Raw genomic sequence first — 20138 nt, 5'->3', positions numbered from 1 at the left:
TGGCCAGGGCTGGGCCAGACTGAAGCCAGGAGCTTCTTCTAGTTCTCCCAGGACCCATTCACTTGGACCATCTTCCACTGGTTTCCCAGACATATTAGCAGGGAGCTAGATTGGAAATGGAGCAGCTGGTACTTGAACCAGCACTCATATGGGATGCTAGCACTGCAGGTGGCAGCTTAACCTGCTATGCACAACCCTGGCCCCTAAGTTTTCTAATTAATAAAAATTTACACTTAATGAAATTAAACCTTGGGTTTAAGGAAAAAAATGTACATAAATATATATGTATATAATTTAAATTTTATGTTTTCGAACCATAAACTCAAAATGCAGGAAGTGTAGTTTTACACAAAATAAAAGGAAGAGGAAATAATAACTTTACAAAAGTATAGCATACTGGCCAGCAAGTTTATGAAATAGTCTTCTGTTAAAAAACAAGTTCATCTGTGCAGTTGAGGTACTTGCCTTTACAAATCTAAGTCATACGGAACCGGCACTGTGGTGTAGTACGTTAAACCTCCGCCTGAGGTGCTGGCATCCATATGGGTGCTGGTTTTTGTCCTGGCTGCTCCTCTTCCAATCCAGCCCTCTGCTAATGGCCTGAGAAAGCAATAGAAGATGGCCCGAGTGCTTGGGCCCCTGAATTCCCATGGAAGATTGAGAAGAAGCTCCTGGATCCTGGCTTCGGATCAATCCAGCTCCAACCATTGTAGCTGTTTGGGGAGTGAACCAGCAGATGGAAGATTCTCTCTCTCCTTTCTCTTTCTCTCTTTCCTCTGCTGCTGCCTCTCTCTAACTCTGCCTTTCAAATAAATAAATAAATCTTTAAAAATATAAATGTATAAGCTGGAGCAGGTATCGTCTGTGTCCTACATTGGAATGCCTGGGTTTGATTCCTGACTCTAGCTTCTTGCCAATGCAGATCCTGGAAAGCAGCATAGCAGTGCTGGTGCAAGTAATTTGGTTCCTGCCACCCTCCTGGGAGACCTTGATTGTGTTTTTGGCTCCAACCCCTACCATTGCAGGCATTTGAGGAATGAATCAGTGAATGGGGTCTCTTTCTCTCCCTCCACCCCAAATAAATTTAAAAAAAAATTTTTTTAAATAGGGAACCAGTGTAGTGTAGTGAGTTTAGCTGCCACTTAGAATTCTAACATCACACACATTGGAGCTACTCCACATCCAGTCCAGCTTCCTACTGATGCACCTGGGAAGGCAGCAGAAGATGGCCTAACTTCTTGAGCCTCTGCTACTAAATGTGGGAAACTCGGATGGGAGTTCTTGGCTCCTGGCTTCAGCGTGACCTAGCCTTGGCTTTTGTGGCCATTTAAGGAGTTAACCAGTGGATGGAAGACCTCCTTCTTCTCTCCCTCCCTCCCTGTCACTTTGTCTTTCAAATAAATAAGTCTTCTTTTTTAAAAAAAATGAAAGTAGGGCCAGCATTTTGGCACATTGGGCTAAGCCACTGCCTGTAATACTGGCATTCTATAGGAATACCAGTTCTAATACTGGCTACTACAGTTCTAATCCTGCTCCCTGCTAATGTGCCTGGGGAAGTAGCAGTGGATGACCCAAGTACTTGGGTCCCTGGCACCCATGTGGGAGACCTTCATGGAGTTCTTGACTCCTGGCTTTGGCCTTGCCCAGTTCTGACTGTTGTGGCCATTTGGGGAGTGACCCAGGGAATGGCAGGTCTCTCCCTGGCCCCCCATCTCTGTAACTTTGCCTTTCAAATGAAATAAATAAATCCTTTTAAAAATTAAAGAAATAAAAGCTGGAGCATTGCTTATTAATATAAACCTAAGGAATATTATAAGAGAAGTATTCTTAAGAATTTATCAAGTAAAATGTTTTTCAGTATTAAGTAAATACATTTTGTAATTTATTTCAAATCCAACTTGATAATTAACTCATTGCAATATCTAAAATGATAATTTGAGGTTTTTTTTTTTTATTTCTAGGTTTCAATTACAACAAGGACAGCTGCTGATAATTTTAGCACCCAGTATGTTTTAGATAGCAGTGGCCACATAATTTCTCAAAAACCTTCACATCTTGGTCAAGGTAAAAGAGTAGTTTTGTGCATTCTTTACCTTTTCTGTCTTGATTGTTGAACAAAAATTTTACTTCTTGAGTTCAAATGTATTACCTTGGAATTAGCCTTGATAAAAACTAGTTTAAGCATTCAACCTGACTACAGCCACCAATCTCTTAAATCTTATGAGTTGTCTTCAAGGGGAGCTATATCCTCAAGAGGAGCTACATGAGAGACTGGACAGCACTGTGGATCACTTACTCATCTGTAAAATCTATCAGTGTTTATTTTACTCTTGTTGGATGAGGAGTGTCTTCTTTTTATATTTTATTTTATGTTTTATTCAAACAACAGAAAGATCATTGGGTAATGATGATAGTAAACTATACCATCAAAATAGCCTGATTAAAGCATTTAAGATATATTTGCTTATCAAAAACTTCGAACATACATAACTAGATGAAATAGTTCATTGTTCAGTTTCAATACTTATCAGCTCATTGCTGAATTCCTCTCATCTAATACCTTCACCCATTTCTTCCTTCCCTGTGTTATTTTGAAGCAAATAAATACATTAATTACTGTTATTTTACTGTTTAACATGTAGTGTTAGTATATTTTAAGTGATACCTTTTACTTTCTTCTGACAACTTTATTTTTTTAAGAGAAAAATTCTTTAGGCTTGGGTTTCTTTTTTTTTTTTTTGACAGGAAGAGTGGACAGTGAGAGAGAGACAGAGAGAAAGGTCTTCCTTTGCCGTTGGTTCACCCTCCAATGGCCGCCGCGGCCGGCGCACCGCGCTGATCCGATGGCAGGAGCCAGGTGCTTCTCCTGGTCTCCCATGGGGTGCAGGGCCCAAGGACCTGGGCCATCCTCCACTGCACTCCCTGGCCACAGCAGAGAGCTGGCCTGGAAGAGGGAACCAGGACAGAATCCGGTGCCCCGACCGGGACTAGAACCCGGTGTGCCGGCACCGCAAGGCGGAGGATTAGCCTGTTGAGCCGCGGTGCTGGCCTAGGCTTGGGTTTCACACATCTCCTTTATTCTTTTACTAATTTCTAGTAATGGGATGATTAAAGTTAAGAGAATGTTAAAGGTACAATGACCTCTTTAGAGTCATGTTCAGAAGAAATATTAGATCTAAAGGGGACTTAAGACTTTAATGGGACTTTAAGGGGACTTTAATGAGTTTTTTGTTGTTTAGCCTTCTCTAATTTATATTGTAAATTCATGTTTAATTTTGTGATTCCCATTTTAATTTACCAAACTACTGTGTTTTTTCCTGTGGTTTCTTCCTTAAATTATTGGATATTACATTTTTAAAACATAACTTCTGTTTTCATTGAAGTTTATTTTCTTATATCTTAATACTCATACCAAATTCTCTCACTTTTTCTCTTTATAAATCCTCAGCCTAGGTACTGATTACTTTTGCTCATTAGAAAGTAATATTTTTGTGTCCATGTCAGGGAAATAGGGAACTCCTAAGAAAATATATTATTTTTTCTCATGTATTTAATGAAATAGAGCCCAAGTCCAGTAACTTTATGATTTAATATATAATAATAAATGTAGTACATATTTAAATTAACATAAGAGGTTGTAACTCCTTTTCTGTGTATTGAAGTTTAGGTCAGAGGGAAGGCATTTTAAAAAATGTGGTCCCACTCCAGCAATGTTCTGAACCCATGTCTTAGTAGTTCAAATTAGGAAACCATTAGGAGGTATTTGAGTGGCTATCCAGTAGAGTACTTTGAAGTAATCTAGTCACCTTATAAAACTTAAATGTATTTATTTTTATCTTAGTAGTAACCAGTCTAATCTGGAGGGCCAGTGGCTCCGCATCGCTCATGCTTCTCATGCTTTTCTGTGTTCATCTCCATGGGAACTATGAAATAACAATCCTTCAATATGGAATCCACCTGATTTTTGCCCTTTGGCTGGTTGATTTTTCTTTTCCTGCTGATCTCAAACTTCTACCTTTAGTTAGTGAGACCAGGTTTTCGTATTAGGCATTTTGATAGTCACTAAATGAAGTTGACTTTCTTCAGCATATTCCTTTTACATTTAGAAAAAACATACTTGGAAGGTCAGTAGTTGCACAACTAGTAATTGCCTTTCATAACTCACTTTTTTCATCTAATTACCATTGACTGGTTAGAAAAACAAAAAAATCAGTCTAATTTCAAATATCTTTAGGGGGACATACTCATGCTATGCAAGTCCACAGACACTTTCAAAAGCCTTTCACATTTTTATGCCCTTGGTGCTGATAGTTTTTGAGTGATTGAATCGCAGACTCACATTTCACCAGCTGTCATTCAGCTTCCATTTAAATATTTTCTGTGTAAGATAAAACTACAGTTCAACTATCCTAATTTATACCTGTGCATTGAAGGGTTCTTGTAGGTTATTTTCTGCTGTGGTGTGAACATCTATGCTTAGCAGTTACACTTCATATCCTCCAGTGGGGCACAGCCTATACACAGCATCAGTGTAGGTGAAGGAACAACTTAAACAAAATCTTATTTAGGTATCCTTGCCCTTTTAAAAATCATTTTAAAATGCTTAAAAATAGTTTACTGGGAATTCCAGCTCTGGTTCCTTGCATGTAGGCATTTGGCTGTTTTTGATTTGTATATTTAATAGTATGTCATTTTTTAATTGCCTTTATTTGATGTTCATTTCTACTTTAGAACTTTGTTAAAAGCTAGCAAGAAATATAGAGAAAAGTCTCCAGCCTTGAAATTCATTTACCAGGAATGCTGACTAAATTATGTCTTAGTGGTATCTTTTTCTGTCATCACTTCTAGTCTCTTTACCCTATATAAAAAGAATTAAGCTTTTAAATTGATTTATCCTCCTGGACAAATTGTCTTAATATCTGCTACTTTTTCTGTCATAGGAATTTCTCATATCAAAAATATCATATTTAAAATGTTGTGATCAGGGAATTTTCTTCCCCTATACTGTTATTAGAGTACAACATCATGTTTTTTTGTAAATTTCTGCTATGTGTGATTGTGTATATACTGAAAGATCTTTTCATCATAATTTAAGAATGGAACTTTTAATTCATTTGAAAATTTAAGAAAGCTTTCTGATGTACTCAAACACCTACTCTTATATTAGGAGTATAAAGAGCTGTCTTTATAAATGGCATAGCAGGGTCACATAAAAATACAACAGGGAGCATATTATAGAGTGCAGTTTAATTATGGTGTTTGTAGAATGTGCTAAAGTTACAGAACTGAGCAGATCTCTTGTAAAATATGATCGTTTACTGGGCCTCCTCCTTACTGGCCAGTATTACTTGGCACTTTTATTTTCATGGATACACATTTCATTTGGAATCAGAAAAGTAACTTCTGTCAGTAAGTTTTATTCAGACATGTAATTCTCATCTTATTAGTAGTTCCAGATTTACTCTGAGAGGATGGTTTTAGGTGCTAAAATAATAATTTAACATTCAGATTAAGTGTACTGTGGTCTTTGATGTAGAACATTTAAATACACAAATATCTTTTTTTACTTTTATGAACACATTTGTGTTTTATTCTGTGGATTTCTGCCTTCCTTCCTTCCTTCTATCCACAGCCACAATAGATGACATTGTATTTGTCATCTAGGAACTCATAGACTTGTAGGGAACGCAGACAATTAAAAGGTAATGACATTGAAAATGAAGCTACCAGCTGCATCTAGGGAGCTTAGCAAGTGTTTCACAAAAGATAATTGAGTTTGAAGATGAATAGGTAAGAAGGTGTAGGAGTATAACCTTTCAGTAAGAGAAAAAAGCATATAGATTTCAAAAGACCGTTGCTCTCTGTGTAGCAATTAAGAAAGAGACCATATTTTTAAAAACTTAAATTTTTCTTTAAACAAGTTGAAAATCTGTGTCACTAGGAGGAACCAGCTGAGGTGTTTTGTTTTTTTTTTTTAATTTTTGTTTCCTTTTTTTTTTTTTTTAAAGTACTTATTTGTTTGAAAAGTAGAGACAGAGATCTTCAACCTGCTGGTTCATTTTCCAAATTCTCACACCAGTCAGGGCTTTGGCCAAGCCAAAACCAGGAGCCAGAAACTGAATCCAAGCTTCCCACCTGGGTGACAGGGACCCACTTACCTGACCCATCACTGCTGCTTCCCAGGAAGTACATTAGCAAGAAGCTGGAATCATGAGCAGAGCGGAGACTCCAACCCTGGTCTCTCCATTATGGAGTGCAGGCATCGCAAGCAGGTTAAGCCAAACACATGCCCCTCATTTGAACTTTTAATAGTCACATGTGGGCTGACATAGCAGGTTGTAATATAGTATCCTCAAACACAGTGCAAGTTTGCCCTTTACAGTGAATCTTTTCAGAACTTCTGCTGAATAAGCAGTGCTGAAAAAGTTGGGACTGAGTTAAAGAAAGAAAGCTCTTAAAGCCTTGCTAGAAGAAGAGACCTGATTGCATCCTCAAGACATCTGAAACCAGTGGTGAACTGGAACTAAATAAAGGGGCGGCTTAGCTGCAACTCAGATAAACTCCTGAACAGACTGAAGAGATTTGTTCTTCCTGCTTGACAGGAAACAGAGTACTTGGGTGAGGGGCATGAAAGATGTAATTATCTTTTTCAGTATCATTCTTTGGTACACAGTCTGGCAAAAATAAAAATTTGGAGAGGAAAGGAAAATGGGACCCATAATTAGGGGAATAAAATATTGTAAGCAAATTACAGATGACCAAAATATTTGAATTTGAGAATTTCAAAAACAACTGTTGGGGATGGTGTTGTGGCATAGTGTGTTAATACAGTGCAGCATCCCATATGAATATGGGTTCAAGATCCAGCTGCTCCACTTCTGATCCAGCTCCCTGTTAATGTGCCTGGGAAAGAAGTAGAACATGGCCCAATTTCCCGGGTCCCTACACCCACGTGGGAGACCTGGAAGAAATTCCAGCTTCTGGTGTTAGCCTGGCCCAGCCCCAGACGTTGGCAGCCATTTGAGAAGTGAACCAGCAGATAGAAGATCTCTCTCTCTCTCTTTCTCTGTCACTCTGCCTTCCAAATAAATAAATAAGTCTTTTTAAGAAAACTGTTCTGTTAAAGACTTTAGAAGAAAAGATGGTCAAAATCAGTAAACAGGTAGAGAATTTTAGTTTTTTAAAAAAAGGAAACAACCAACTAAAATTTTTAGAACTCAGGAAGTTCTTGAGTAGTGGGCATTTGGCATAGTGGCTAAGTTGTCACTTGGAATGCCTGCCTCCCATATCAGAATGCCAGGTTTGAGTCCTGGGAACTTTGCTTTGGATCCAGCTTCCTACTGATAAGCATCTTGAGAGGCATTATCTGATGGTCTAAGCACCTGGGTCCCTGCCACCTACATGGGAAACATGGATGGAGTTCCTGGTTCCTGGCTTCAACCTTGCCTAGTGTTCAGTGTTGCAAGCATTTGGGGAGTGAATCAGTGGATGGAAGATCTCTCATCTCTCTCCCTCTCTCTCTTCCTCTCTCTCTACTTCTCCTTCTTCCTCTCTCTCTCTACTTCTCCTTCTCCTTCTTCCTCTCTCTCTCTCTCTCCCTCTCTGCTTTCCAAATAAAATGGAAAAAGTTTTTTCGAAAGTACTGTGTCTGAAGAAATCTTTGGATGGGCTTAACATCAGGCCATACATAGCAGGAGAAACAATTGTGAACTTGAAGTCAGGTCAGTAAAAATTATGTGAACTGAAGCACAGAAAGAAAATAGAATGAAAAAAAAAAAAAAACCAGAGTGCAGCATCAGAGATCTGTGAGAAAATATTAGACAGTCTGACATACATATGACTAGACTTTCAGGAAGAGAGGAAAGAGAAAGAGTGGGGCACTACAATAAATCTGAAAAGAAAATGTCTGAGAAATTTCCAAATTTTCTGAAAGACATCAAGCCACAGATCTAAGGAACTCAGTGAGTCCCCAATAAATACAAGCAAAACTACAGCTGAGCACATTATAATCAGATTTGTGGAAATGAAAGAGAATACTAAAGCTGCTAGAGGAAAAAAATACATTCAAGAATACAGTAATGAAAATGACCACTGATGTCATCAAAAACATAGAAGCCCAAAGAAAATGGAATGACATCTAAGTATTTTCACAGCTTAAAAAACATGTCAACCTGGAATTCTATAACCAGCAAAAATGTCCTTTTGAAAATGAGGCCAGTGCTGAACCTACCAGTTCAGATACTGGTTAAGACTCCATTGTTTCACATTATAGTACCTGAGTTAGAACCCTGGCTCTGGGTCCCAGCTAGTACTGACACTGGGAGGCACTGGTGATGGGGTCAAGTAGGTGAGCCCCTACCATCCACATGGGAGACCTAGATTGTGCTCCTGGCTCCTAGCTCCTAGCTTTGGCCTGGGTTAGCCCAGCTGCTGTGGGGATTTTGGGGGTAAACCAGTGGATAGGGGAGCTCGTTCTTGTGTTCTCTTTTTCCCTGACTCACTGTGTCTCTCTTTCTCTCAAATGAGTTTTAAAATGAGGGCAAAATGAAGAAAATTTTATGCAAATGAAACAATTTCTTGCCATTGACACACTACAAGAAACACTAAAGAAGAAAAAAATCTGCAGAGAGGAAAGGAAAGCACTTAGAATAGTTAAATATGTGGAAAAATTTAAGACTGAACGTTTTTTTCCTTTTTTTAAATTTTTATTTAATAAATATAAATTTCCAAAGTACAGCTTTTGGATTACAGTGGCTTTTTCACCCCCATAACTTCCCTTCCACCCGCAACCCCCCCATCTCCTGCTCCCTCTCCCATTCCATTCACATCAAGATTCATTTTCAATTATCTTTATATACAGAAGATCAATTTAGTATATATTAAGTAAAGATTTCAACAGTTTGCACCCACACAGAAACACAAAGTGTAAAGTACTGTTTGAGTACTAGTTATACCGTTAATTCACATAGTACAACACATTAAGGACAGAGATCCCTACATGAGAAGTAAGTACACAGTGACTCCTGTTGTTGACTTAACAATTTGACACTCTTGTTTATGGCGTCAGTAATCACCCTAGGCTCTAGTCATGAGTTGCCAAGACCATGGAAGCCTCTTGAGTTTGCCAACTCCGATCTTATTTAGACAAGGTCATAGTCAAAGTGGAAGTTCTTTCCTCCCTTGAGAGAAAGGTACCTCCTTCTTTGATGGCCCATTCTTTCCACTGGGATTTCACTTGCAGAGATCTTTCATTTAGGTCTTATTAGTTCATTAGCAGGAAGCTAGTTTGGAAATGGAATAGCAGAAACTCAAACCAGGCACTCTGGTTTGGGATGTAGGCATCTCATGCAGTAGCTTATCCATTGTGCCACAACACCAACCCCTATTTCATTATACTTTGGTGGATGGATTCCTGGGTTGATTCTTTTTTTTTTTTTTTTTTTTCATTTTCAATTATCTTTATATACAGAAGATCTATTTAGTATATATTAAGTAAAGATTTCATCAGTTTGCACCCACACAGAAACACAAAGTGTAAAATACTGTTTCAGTACTAGTTATAGCATTACTTCACATTGGACAACACATTAAGGACAGATCCCACATGAGAAGTAAGTACACAGTGACTCCTGTTGTTGACTTAACAATTTGACACTCTTGTTTATGGCATCAGTAATCTCCCTAGGCTCTAGTCATGAGTTGCCAAGGCTATGGAAGCCAATAGATGCTGGAGAGGATGTGGGGAAAAAGGGACACTAACCCACTGTTGGTGGGAATGCAAACTGGTTAAGCCACTATGGAAGTCAGTCTGGAGATTCCTCAGAAACCTGAATATAACCCTACCATACAGCCCAGCCATACCACTCTTTGGAATTTACCCAAAGGAAATTAAATTGGTAAACAAAAAAGCTGTCTGCACCTTAATGTTTATTGCAGCTCAATACACAATAGCTAAGACCTGGAACCAACCCAAATGCCCATCAACAGTAGACTGGATAAAGAAATTATGGGACATGTACTCTATAGAATACTATACAGCAGTCAAAAACAATGAAATCCGGTCATTTGCAACAAAATGGGGGAATCTGGAAAACATTATGCTGAGTGAATTAAGCCAGTCCCAAAGGGACAAATATCATATGTTCTCCCTGATCGGCGACAACTAACTGAGCACCAAAGGGGAAACCTGTTGAAGTGAAATGGACACTATGAGAAATAGTGACTTGATCAGCCCTTGTCCTGACTGTTGATGTACAATGTAATACGTTATCCCTTTTAGTATTTTTGTTCTAGTACCATTGGTTGAACTCTGTAATTAACACACAATTATTCTTAGGTGTTGAAATTTTAACTGAAAAGTGATCCCTGTTAAATATAGCAGTGGGAATAAGAGAGGGAGGAGATGTACAATTTGGGATATGCTCAATCGGACTTACCCCAAATGGTGAAGTTAGAAACATGCCAGGGGATTCCAATACAATCCCTTCAAGGTGGCATGTACCAATGCCATCTCACTAGTCCAAGTGATCAATTTCAATTCACAATTGATCATAATGAAAGGGTTAAGAGTCAAAGGGATCACATAAACAAGAATAGTGATTGCTAATACTAACTGGTAGAATTAAAAAGGGAGAGAACCATCCAACATGGGAAGCGGGATACACAGCAGACTCATAGAATGGCAGATGTCCTAAATAGCACTCTGGCCTCAGAATCAGCCCTTAAGGCATTCGGATCTGGCTGAAGAGCCCCTGAGAGTATTTTAGGCATGGAAAGCCAAGACACTGTGGCAAAAAAAAAGAAAAAGAAGAAGAAGAAGACCTAAATGAAAGATCTCTGTGAGTGAGATCCCAGTGGAAAGAACGGGGCCATCAAAGAAGGCCTCTCTGAAGGGAGGAGAGAACTTCCACTTTGACTATGACCCTGTCGGAATAAGATCGAAGTCAGCGAACTCAAAAGACTGAGCTTTTTAAAAATGATTTCACAAAAGCAATGCAATGTGGAGTTGATCATATGTAAAAGTGAAATGTGTGACAATTCTGTAAAAGTCAGGAGAGTCGATAGAATTATATTGTAATCAAAGTATGCTGTTAATTTTTTAAAGGTTTTTTTTTTTTAAGATTTTATTTATTTATTTGAAAGTCAGAGTTACACAGAGAGGAGAGGCAGAGAGAGAGAGGTCTTCCATCCAATGGTTCACTCCCCAATTGGCTGCAGGGGCCGGAGCTGCGCTGATCCGAAGCCTGGAGCCAGGAGCTTCTTCCGGGTCTCCCACGTGGGTGCAGGGGCCCAAGGACTTGGGCCATCTTCTACTGCTTTTCCAGGCCATAGCAGAGAGCGGGATTGGAAGTGGAGCAGCCAGGACCTGAACCAGCACCTATATGGAGTGCTGGCACTGCAGGTGGCGGCTTTACCCACTGTGCCACAGCAGAGGTCCCCCTTAAATTATGTCTTAACTCTATAAGGTATTATCTTGAACTACAATTGGAGAGGAGACAAAGGCCTTAACAGAGATTTGAGAGAGATTTGGGGATAGACTAGAGAGGCCTGTATGACTTAGGCAATGTTGTCAGCAAAAAGTAGAGGGGAGAGTCAGTTAAATCTGAGGTACTGGCCTTTGGAAACTGTTGGATTTCAGTGTTAATGAGAGAGGTACGTGTAGTATCAGACACTAGGAGGAAGTGAGTCCATGTCCGTGTGTGGTTGACTTGAGATGTCTTGGGGACATCTGGATGGTGGTATTATGTGATCATCTATATAAAATTCAAAAGAGTGCTATAGGTCTCAGATAAACGCCTTAGTTAATTCGTTCTAGGGCATACATCTTGTCATATTTTGACATATCTCAAAACAGATTGCAGCTTTTAATTAAGAATCTTTTTGAGGGGCCGGCGCCGTGACTTAGTGGGTAAAGCCGCTGCCTGCAGTGCCAGCATCCCATCTGGTGCCACTTCTAGTCCAGCTGCTCCACTTCCCATCCAGCTCTCTGTTATGGCCTGGGAAAGCAGTAGAAGATGGCCCAAGTCCTTGGGCCCCCTGCACCCTCGTGGGAGACCCGGAAGAATATAGAAAGGGACTGAAGCCATGGGAATGAGGAAATACCTAGGGAGAACAGAGTGAGATGAGAAGGAGTTCTCAAGTGAGTAGGTTGTGCTGTGAATTCTGGTATGAGTGTGTCTTCTGTTTAGCAATAGAGGCAGGACACATATGTGTTCTAATTGCTAAATGCAGGCAGTACTTAGTCTATGTCAACTCTCCCTCCAAAATTTGGCCATGGCCTTTTTACTTTCCTAAAGCAAAGAATGATATCACGAAAAGTGTCACTAGTGAGGATGGTGTGGTATTCCAAGGCATTTAATCCTCTGTATGGAAGTGATATGCTGGTAGGTCAAGGAAAAACCTATATAAAAATGGCTGGGGCCAGCCGACATTGTGGCATAGAGAGTTAACCCACTGCCTGGGATACCAGTATCCCATATGGATAACAGTTCACATCCTGGCTGCTCCATTTCCAATCCAGTTCCCTGCTAATATGCCTGGGAAAGCAGTGGAAGATGGTCCATGTCACTGGGCCCCTGCACCCACCTGGGAGACCTACATGAAGCTCCTGGCTCCTGGCTTTGGCCTGGCCCAGCCCTGACCATTGCAACCATATGGGGAGAGAACCAGACAATGAAAAATCTCTGCCTTTTAAGTAAATAATCTTAAAAAAAGAAAAAAAAAGGCTCAGAAACAAAACAGAAATTGTTGGAATTGTAATGTGCTGAAGGAACACCAGTTGAAGACAAAAAAGCAGAAAAAATCAAGTGTGAGCAAAATAGAAATACAGATTTTTTTCTTTGGTCTTTTTCCATAAGTTTTGTTTTCTCCATCTTGTTTTTCTTCAATAAATTTCCTTTCCAAAATTGTGAAAATGCCATGTGTTCTCATAGATAAGAAAACGCTCCAAACTAATACTTTATTCTTACTACCTATTTCTCTTATTGTTTTTCTTTAATGCACCTAATAATTTAGCAGTTTTTGAAATTAAATGTCTACAAGGTGTTGGTCATTGAGGTGTTAGGTACATAATGTAAATATCGAAGACAATCCTTTGCTTTCATTTTTCTTATATTCTAAGAGAGGAAGCAGGAAAAGTTTCTTCAAAAAGTGATAATTTCTAAAAAGAATGAAAACATTGATTATCATTTCTTAGTGTATTTACCCTTTGTCATAAGCAATAGGATGTAGACTGACCAATAACTGTTAGTCTTTTTGACTTTGTCACAGTAGGTTTTACCTGGCAACATAATTCAGAAAAATCTAATTAAAACAGAAATTTTATGAAACAATATATACCCTTACTATAAATTATTCACTTTATTTTCTGTTCTAGTTTAATATATCTTTTTATTCTGTTTCATTTTTTGATGAGATAAAGGTGCTAGATGCTGTGCACTAAATCAGTGGTTCTCAACTGTAGACAGCTTGATCCATGAAAGGGCATAGAGCAATATCTGGGAACCTTTGCTTGTTACAGCCTGGGTGGGCGCAATAGTAATGTAGTGGGTAAGAAGCCGGAAATGCTGCTTAACATCCTGTAATGCACTGACAGTTCCTCTGCAGATTTATCCAAGGAAATATCAGCAGTGCAAAGTTTGAGAGACACTAGGTTAAATTGATTATTTTTTTGGTCACCATAATGCAGTGACTCTGAATTCCAGCTATACGTTCATTAAAATCACATGGAGAGATTGAATTAATAAGTTTGAAATTACTTAGTGATTGAAAGTTGACCAATGTATTTTATATAACCATGACAAACATCCAGTCCTTGAGTTTGATTATGTTATTGTTGTTTTTTAAATTAATAGCTATTCACTAACAATAAAGCAGTATAATAGGTTAATTATTCCATTAACCTGATAGGTAAGCACTATAACTTTATTTTAAGATTTTATTTATTTATTTGAGAGGTAGAGTTACAGACTGTGAGAGGGAGAAATATCCTGCTGGTTCACTCCCCAAAAGGAGCTGAGCTGATCTGAAGCCAGGAGCCAGAAGCCTCTTCCGGGTCTCCCACACGGGTACAGGAGCCCAAGTGCTTGGGCCATCTTCTACTGCTTTCCCAAGCCATAGCAGAGAGCTGAATCAGAAGAGGAGCAGCCGGGACTAGAACTGGCATTCATACGGGATGCCAGTGCCTCAGGCAGAGGATTAACCTACGCCACAGTGCTGGCCCCAGCACTATAATTTTTATAGATTTATTCAACTTTTTAGTTAATTCTTTAAGTTTAAAATAAAAAAACCTAGGATAATCTACTTGATTATCCTATGCTTTGAATGTTTGTTGTTGAGGGTAAAAAAAATTAAGCCAGGTTATTTGATACTATTTCAGGTAAGCCTTTTCAGTAGAGTAATTAAGGTTACCACCTATGTTGTGTATTTCTTACATCATCTCTATATAGTATTTTAATGTTTTAGAAATGTATTTAAGAGGCAGATAAGGAAACGGGGAAGACAAAACAGAGAAAGAGAGAAAACTCTCACCTGCTGTCTCACCCCAAAGCCAGGAACTGAGAACTCAGTCCAGGTCTCTCATATGGGTGACAGGAATCCAACTACTTGAGCCATCACCTGTTATCTGCCAGGGTCTGCATTAGTATTGGAATCAGGAGCCAGAGTTGAAATTTGAATCTAGATACTCTGAAATGGAATGGGAGCATCTTAACTAGCATCCTAACAGCTAGGCCAAATGCCCAGCCCTATATATTATATTTTAAAGCACAGAATAAGCATCATCTCCAGATAGGTTTGAAAGCCAGCAGATTTCTTAGGATACTTCATTCTGGAGAGCCCATGTTTCTTGAATAAAAGAGCCTAGGGGGATCAGAGTACCTTGCAAAAGTGAGCCTTCTTTGAGTTAGCCAAAGTTGATGGAAAACTGGCCTACAAGGGGTTAGTTATGGATAATTTATGGATTTGAAGATCTTTGGTATTTCTTCCAAATCTAAATATGCTTTCCTGTTAACTGCCAACAGGTACAACTGTAACTGCCTTAAGATTGTTTAAGAATCTGCCTGTAAGAAAGCAATTTTACTCAACTGCTAAAAAATGTAAAGATGAAATTAAAAAGGTTCAAGATCTCCTCATAAGCTATGGTATCCTTAAGCCTGACTTAAGAATTGTTTTTGTACATAACAAGGTAAGCATTGTTGTAGTTTTACAATTTTTTTGTTATATGATATAATAAAAGGATGGTGAGTTTTCCCTTAATCAGTTAGATATGTGTTACAGACTGAATATATGTTGTTCTCCTTCGCTCCCGAGCCCAGCTCATTTGTTGAAAATGTGATGCTTTCATTGGGACCTTTGGGAAGTGATCAGATCATGAGGACAATGCTTCATGAACCCTTTCATGAAGGGTTAATGCCCTCATAAAAGAGACCCCTGAGAGCTGGCTTCCGCCTTGCACCTTGTAAGAACACTGTGAGAAGGTGCTATATATGAACCAGAAAGCTGGCCCTCAGCAGACACTGATCTGCCATCACCTTGATCTTAGGCATCCTAGCCTCCAGAGCTGTGAGGATAAATATCTGTTGTTTATTAGCCATCCAGTTTATGTTATTCTGTTATAGCAACCAATGACAAGATGTGTTTTTTTCTAAAACTGAATACATGCTTGCTTCAGCAGCACATATACTAAAATTGGAAAAATACAAAGAAAATTAGCATGGCCACTAGGGTACAAGGATGACATGCAAAAATTTAATGCATGTTCATTTAATTTTATCATATAAAGAACATCTTTAATTTGTCACCTAATCTTTAAATTTGTCACCTAATAGCTATGTGAAAACTTGACTGAACCATTCATTTCTTAATCTCTAGTAAGGTCAGTGTTTCAAGAAGGGTCTTTATTAAATCAAAACTGTGATAGAATGTTTATGTTCAGAATCTTTGGTCATCTTTTAAAAAAAACAAGAAAAAAATTAAGAATAGTCAGCCACCTGTTCCTATTGGCATAGAGTTCAACCAAATGATACCTAGAGATCCCTTCCAGCTCCACCATGCTATAATTCCTCTGGATGTTGATGGATGGAGGCTCATCCTGCTAATATAAATAACCCTATGGCCTCTTGGTCCAGAGGACATTTAATAAATAAAAGTTGAACGTCGCCATGTTAAGAAAAGACCATGGTTAGAAGAAATAAAATAATCAGGAAGGAGAAATAGATGAAAAAGGTAAAATACGGAGACAAATAGGAATTATATATTTGTTAAATGAAAATTAGTACAACTAAAGAGAAAATTTTTGAATAAGAAAAAATATAAGATAATTACCTCAAATAATAACAATGAATATATCAAATATATTTGAGATGATATGGAGGTTATTCTTACTAATTTAATGTCAAGTATAAATCTTTTGAGACATTCATATCACTTTCTGAACCAGTATTAGATTATCAGCATAGGCATTTTCTTTTGAGAATACAAAGCAGTAGGTTGTAATGTATTACATTTTATTATTTTTAGAGGACATGGAATCTGAACTTATGCTGAGCAAGTACAAGTACTTCTGTGGCCTTTATTAATTAGTATGCAGTTCAAATACTGGAGAGTATTATGGTATGTTTATACCATCAAAGTAATGTAAGATGATCAGATGTCTTGTAGTAAAATTAAGTATTAGCCATTACTACAGGAGGAAATCCCAGAGACCATCCATTCTCAAGCTTTTTTTCTCTTAGTACAGCTTATTTTTACTTTTTATTTTAGTGTTATTCATAAAAATGTTAAAATGTACATGTGATTAAATCTTTAAAAATAGTGTCGACATGCCTTTCTAAATATCTTTGAATATTAGTCCTACTCTGTTCTTTTTTTCCTTTAAACATTATCGTTTTTACGTGCTTTTGTGAATTTTTTTGTCTTTGCTTAAAATTTAAGTGCAAGAATGTCAGTGCCTTTTTTTCTTTATTTTTCTTCTGCATTAGAAACAATATATTGCACATAGTATGAGAAGTACTATTGCTATTTTGATAACTTGGATTAGATAGTGTTCCTTCTTTTTATGAAGGTTTAACCTGCCAGGACATTCTTTGAATACTGATAATGTTGATGTTCTTGCCAGTATGGTTATGTTAGAAAGAGGTATTTTTCTTCTTTCATCACCATGTTCCTTGAAAGCATATTGAATAATGAGACAGCCAAAGGGAAATAATTTACAAGTGGATTCGGTGAGTTTATTTAAAGTCGATATTATTTGGAGATGGCCAATGGCTAGAGCTATCCCTTAGATGAACACTGATTTTCAGCTTTAGTAGTAATAGCTGAATCCATGTGAGGTCCTGCTGTATATATTTTCATTTATAAATTTTATTTCCAGAATTTGAATTTTTTCTCTGTGTGATAGTATCTGCAACTAATTTGGTGTTCTTAGCTGATTCATATGAATATGAATAATTTTTTAGATTACTAGTTTAGAACATAATTTAAATAACATAATTTCAAATAAGGGCTACTGCCATACTTGGTAATTGTTGACTTTTATGAATGCTGTGCTTTTCCTAAACTGCTTGTGGTTTTAAAAATTGTTTTGAGTTGAATTTTGTTTTAATAGTTAGAAACCTACTGGTATTGCAATAGCTGAATTGGATGTCATTGATAATAGAAAGGTTTTAACTATTACAGAAGATGTCATAGAGTTCCTGGATCCAAATCCCAGCTCTGCTCTTGATTCTGGCTTCCTTCTATTGTGTACCCTGGGAGTCAGCAGGTAATGGCTAAAGTGGTTGGGTACCTGCCACCCATGTGAAAGACCTAGACTGAGTTCCAGGCTCCCGGTTTCAGTCTAGCCCAGCCCAAGCTGTTTTGGGCATTTGGAGAGTGAACCAGCTGATAGGGGATCTCTGTCTGTCTGTCTCTCATCCTCTGGACCGCTGTCTTCCAAATTTTTTTTTTTAAAAGACACCTTTATTTAAAAAAAAGTGACCTCCTTCTTAGTCTCATCTCTGACATATGAGAGTAAAGCCTTACTAGAATCAGTTGATGTTTTTTGGTTTTTAAAAGATTTTTATTTGTGGCTGGTTCTGTGGCACAGTGGGTTAAGCTGCTGCCTGTGATGTAGGCATCCAATATGGGTGCCCATTTGAATCAGGGTTGTTCTACTTCCAATCCAGCTTCCTGCTAATGTGCCTGGGAAAGCATATACTTGGGCCCTGGCACTCACATAAAGACCTGGATGCAGTTCCAGGTGTCTGGCTTCAGTCTGGCCTACTCCTGGCTGTCGTGGCTGTTTAGGGAGTGAACCAGCAAATGGAAGACGTCTCTTTCTTTGTCTCTCTCATTCTCTCTCTCTCTAACTCTGCCTTTCAAATAAATAAATAAATCTTAAAAAAAAAAAAAACTTTATTCATCTCTCTATGACCTGGCATATCTGGCATAGCAGAACAGTGGGGGAAGGAAGAGACCCCCCTGACTCCTGCCACACAGTGATTAGGACTGCCAGGCCGGAGCCAGGAGCCAGGAGCACAGTCCAGGTTTGCCATGTGAGTGGTAGGAGCTTATCTGAGCCATCACTGTTGTCTTGCAACATCTGCATTAATGGGAAGCTAAGGTCATGGGTCAGACTCTGGTATCCAGTCCAGGTAATCTGATATGGCACACAGCCATCTCCACTGGTGGCCTAAACACTAGGCTAAATACCTGTCTCAAGGTTCTGTTTTATTCATTTAGCTTTCTGAGATCTGGAAGAATAATGACACAGCTATGAATGGCTGGTATCTGATTTCAGAGTTTCTTAGAGGGGATTTTATCATAGTGGCTGAAGATGGGGATTGTAAACTGAAGATAAGTGATGTCATACAGTTTGTATCCCCAACATTCATGGTTCTCGCTCTGTTTCCTGTATTCTTCTTTATACCTTTCAGCATTTTACTCAAATCCTTTTGAATGCCCCAGTCTTATTTCAGTTGTATTGAGGGAAATCAAGGCAAAGTCTTTAGTTACAACTGAGCCCATACGAAAGGGTGCTTCCCCCTCTGCCAGTCCCAGCAAGGGTTATGGAGACTGTACTACTAGGAGAGACTCCAGCTCAGGGCTGGGGCTCAGATACCTCACTTTTCTAGTGCCCACCTGGAATGTTTTGGGGGTTTCATGTGTCTTTTGTCTTAATTGACAAAGTGGACATCCCTTCAGATATATTTTAAGGTTAGCTTGGGCCTGTTTATCAATTGTGGCTTTTTTTGTTGGAAGGTATTTTTTTTTTTTTTTGCTACCTACAAATTAATGACAACTGAATTTATTAAATGTTTCTCATTTTTCTTCTCTGTTATATTAATTTCTTTGACTTTCACTTAAATTCTGTGAAATACATAGAGAAGAGGAAAGTCTCAATCAGTCCGATTTTAGTGCAGTTGATTTCTGATTTTGATGTTTTCACTATTGAAGAAGTCTCTGAAGTCATCTATTATCTCTCAGCAGGAATTGGCTATCCTTCACCTGTTCCTGTAGCATTTTCCATATGTTTGTATTATGTCATTTTTGCTTTGTTGGTAGTGATTTTTCAGTCTCTCTGCCCTGTTTGATAGTTATCTTCTTTTGGGAAGGAGGTTGCATCTAACTTAGCAGTATTCCCCTGGGTACTCAATCAGTACACAGCGAAGGAATAGTACATGAATCAGGTAGTACTGAAGTCAAAATACAGAAATGTGTAAAGCACCAGTTTTAAACACTGGCTTCTCAGAACTTCTTCTTAGTATTTATTCATAAATTAGATCATTTTTGGAGGATTCATCCTTTTGGATTCTCCAGTGACCTCTTAGCTTTTTGCAGAGTATGTTTTTACTTGTATTCATATGTGCTATTCTGTCTTGTCTGTTTCCTTTCCTGGAAGCCAATTCAGTGATATGTTTCCATTAGAACTAGTCTGGAAACATAAAAAATTTGTTTGGATCAAGCAGAGGCAGGGGTAGGAACACAGCAATTGATAGGGATATCTCTGAGACTTACCAATTTAGTGTATTCTATTTGGATGACCTTAGTCAGATAGACTACATAATAATTCCTTTACTGATCCTCTAACTGTATTTTATATTTATCCTAATAGATTTCTCTACTCCAATATTGTAGATATCCACAATGGCTAGGGCTGG

General features: G+C 38.3%; 1 protein-coding gene and 1 non-coding gene across 5 annotated transcripts in view; both read left to right on the top strand.

Moving 5' to 3' along the window:
• The window catches only part of PMS1 (PMS1 homolog 1, mismatch repair system component), a 118266-nt gene that overhangs the window by 47687 nt on the left and 50441 nt on the right, over positions 1–20138 (top strand). For all 4 annotated transcript variants that reach the window (XM_008258829.4, XM_051849352.2, XM_002712339.5 and 1 more), the window contains 2 exons: positions 1962–2064; positions 15021–15184. In XM_008258829.4, coding sequence (XP_008257051.3) covers positions 1962–2064; positions 15021–15184 — 267 coding nt within the window. The remainder of the gene's footprint in view (positions 1–1961; positions 2065–15020; positions 15185–20138) is intronic.
• LOC127491889 (U6 spliceosomal RNA) lies at positions 15662–15767 on the top strand. The gene has a single exon (XR_007920821.1). It is a non-coding gene; the product is annotated as a U6 spliceosomal RNA (small nuclear RNA).

This window comes from Oryctolagus cuniculus, chromosome 3 (assembly GCF_964237555.1).
Source record: "Oryctolagus cuniculus chromosome 3, mOryCun1.1, whole genome shotgun sequence".
Taxonomy (NCBI): domain Eukaryota; kingdom Metazoa; phylum Chordata; class Mammalia; order Lagomorpha; family Leporidae; genus Oryctolagus; species Oryctolagus cuniculus.
This window is presented reverse-complemented; position numbering and strand designations above follow the sequence as displayed.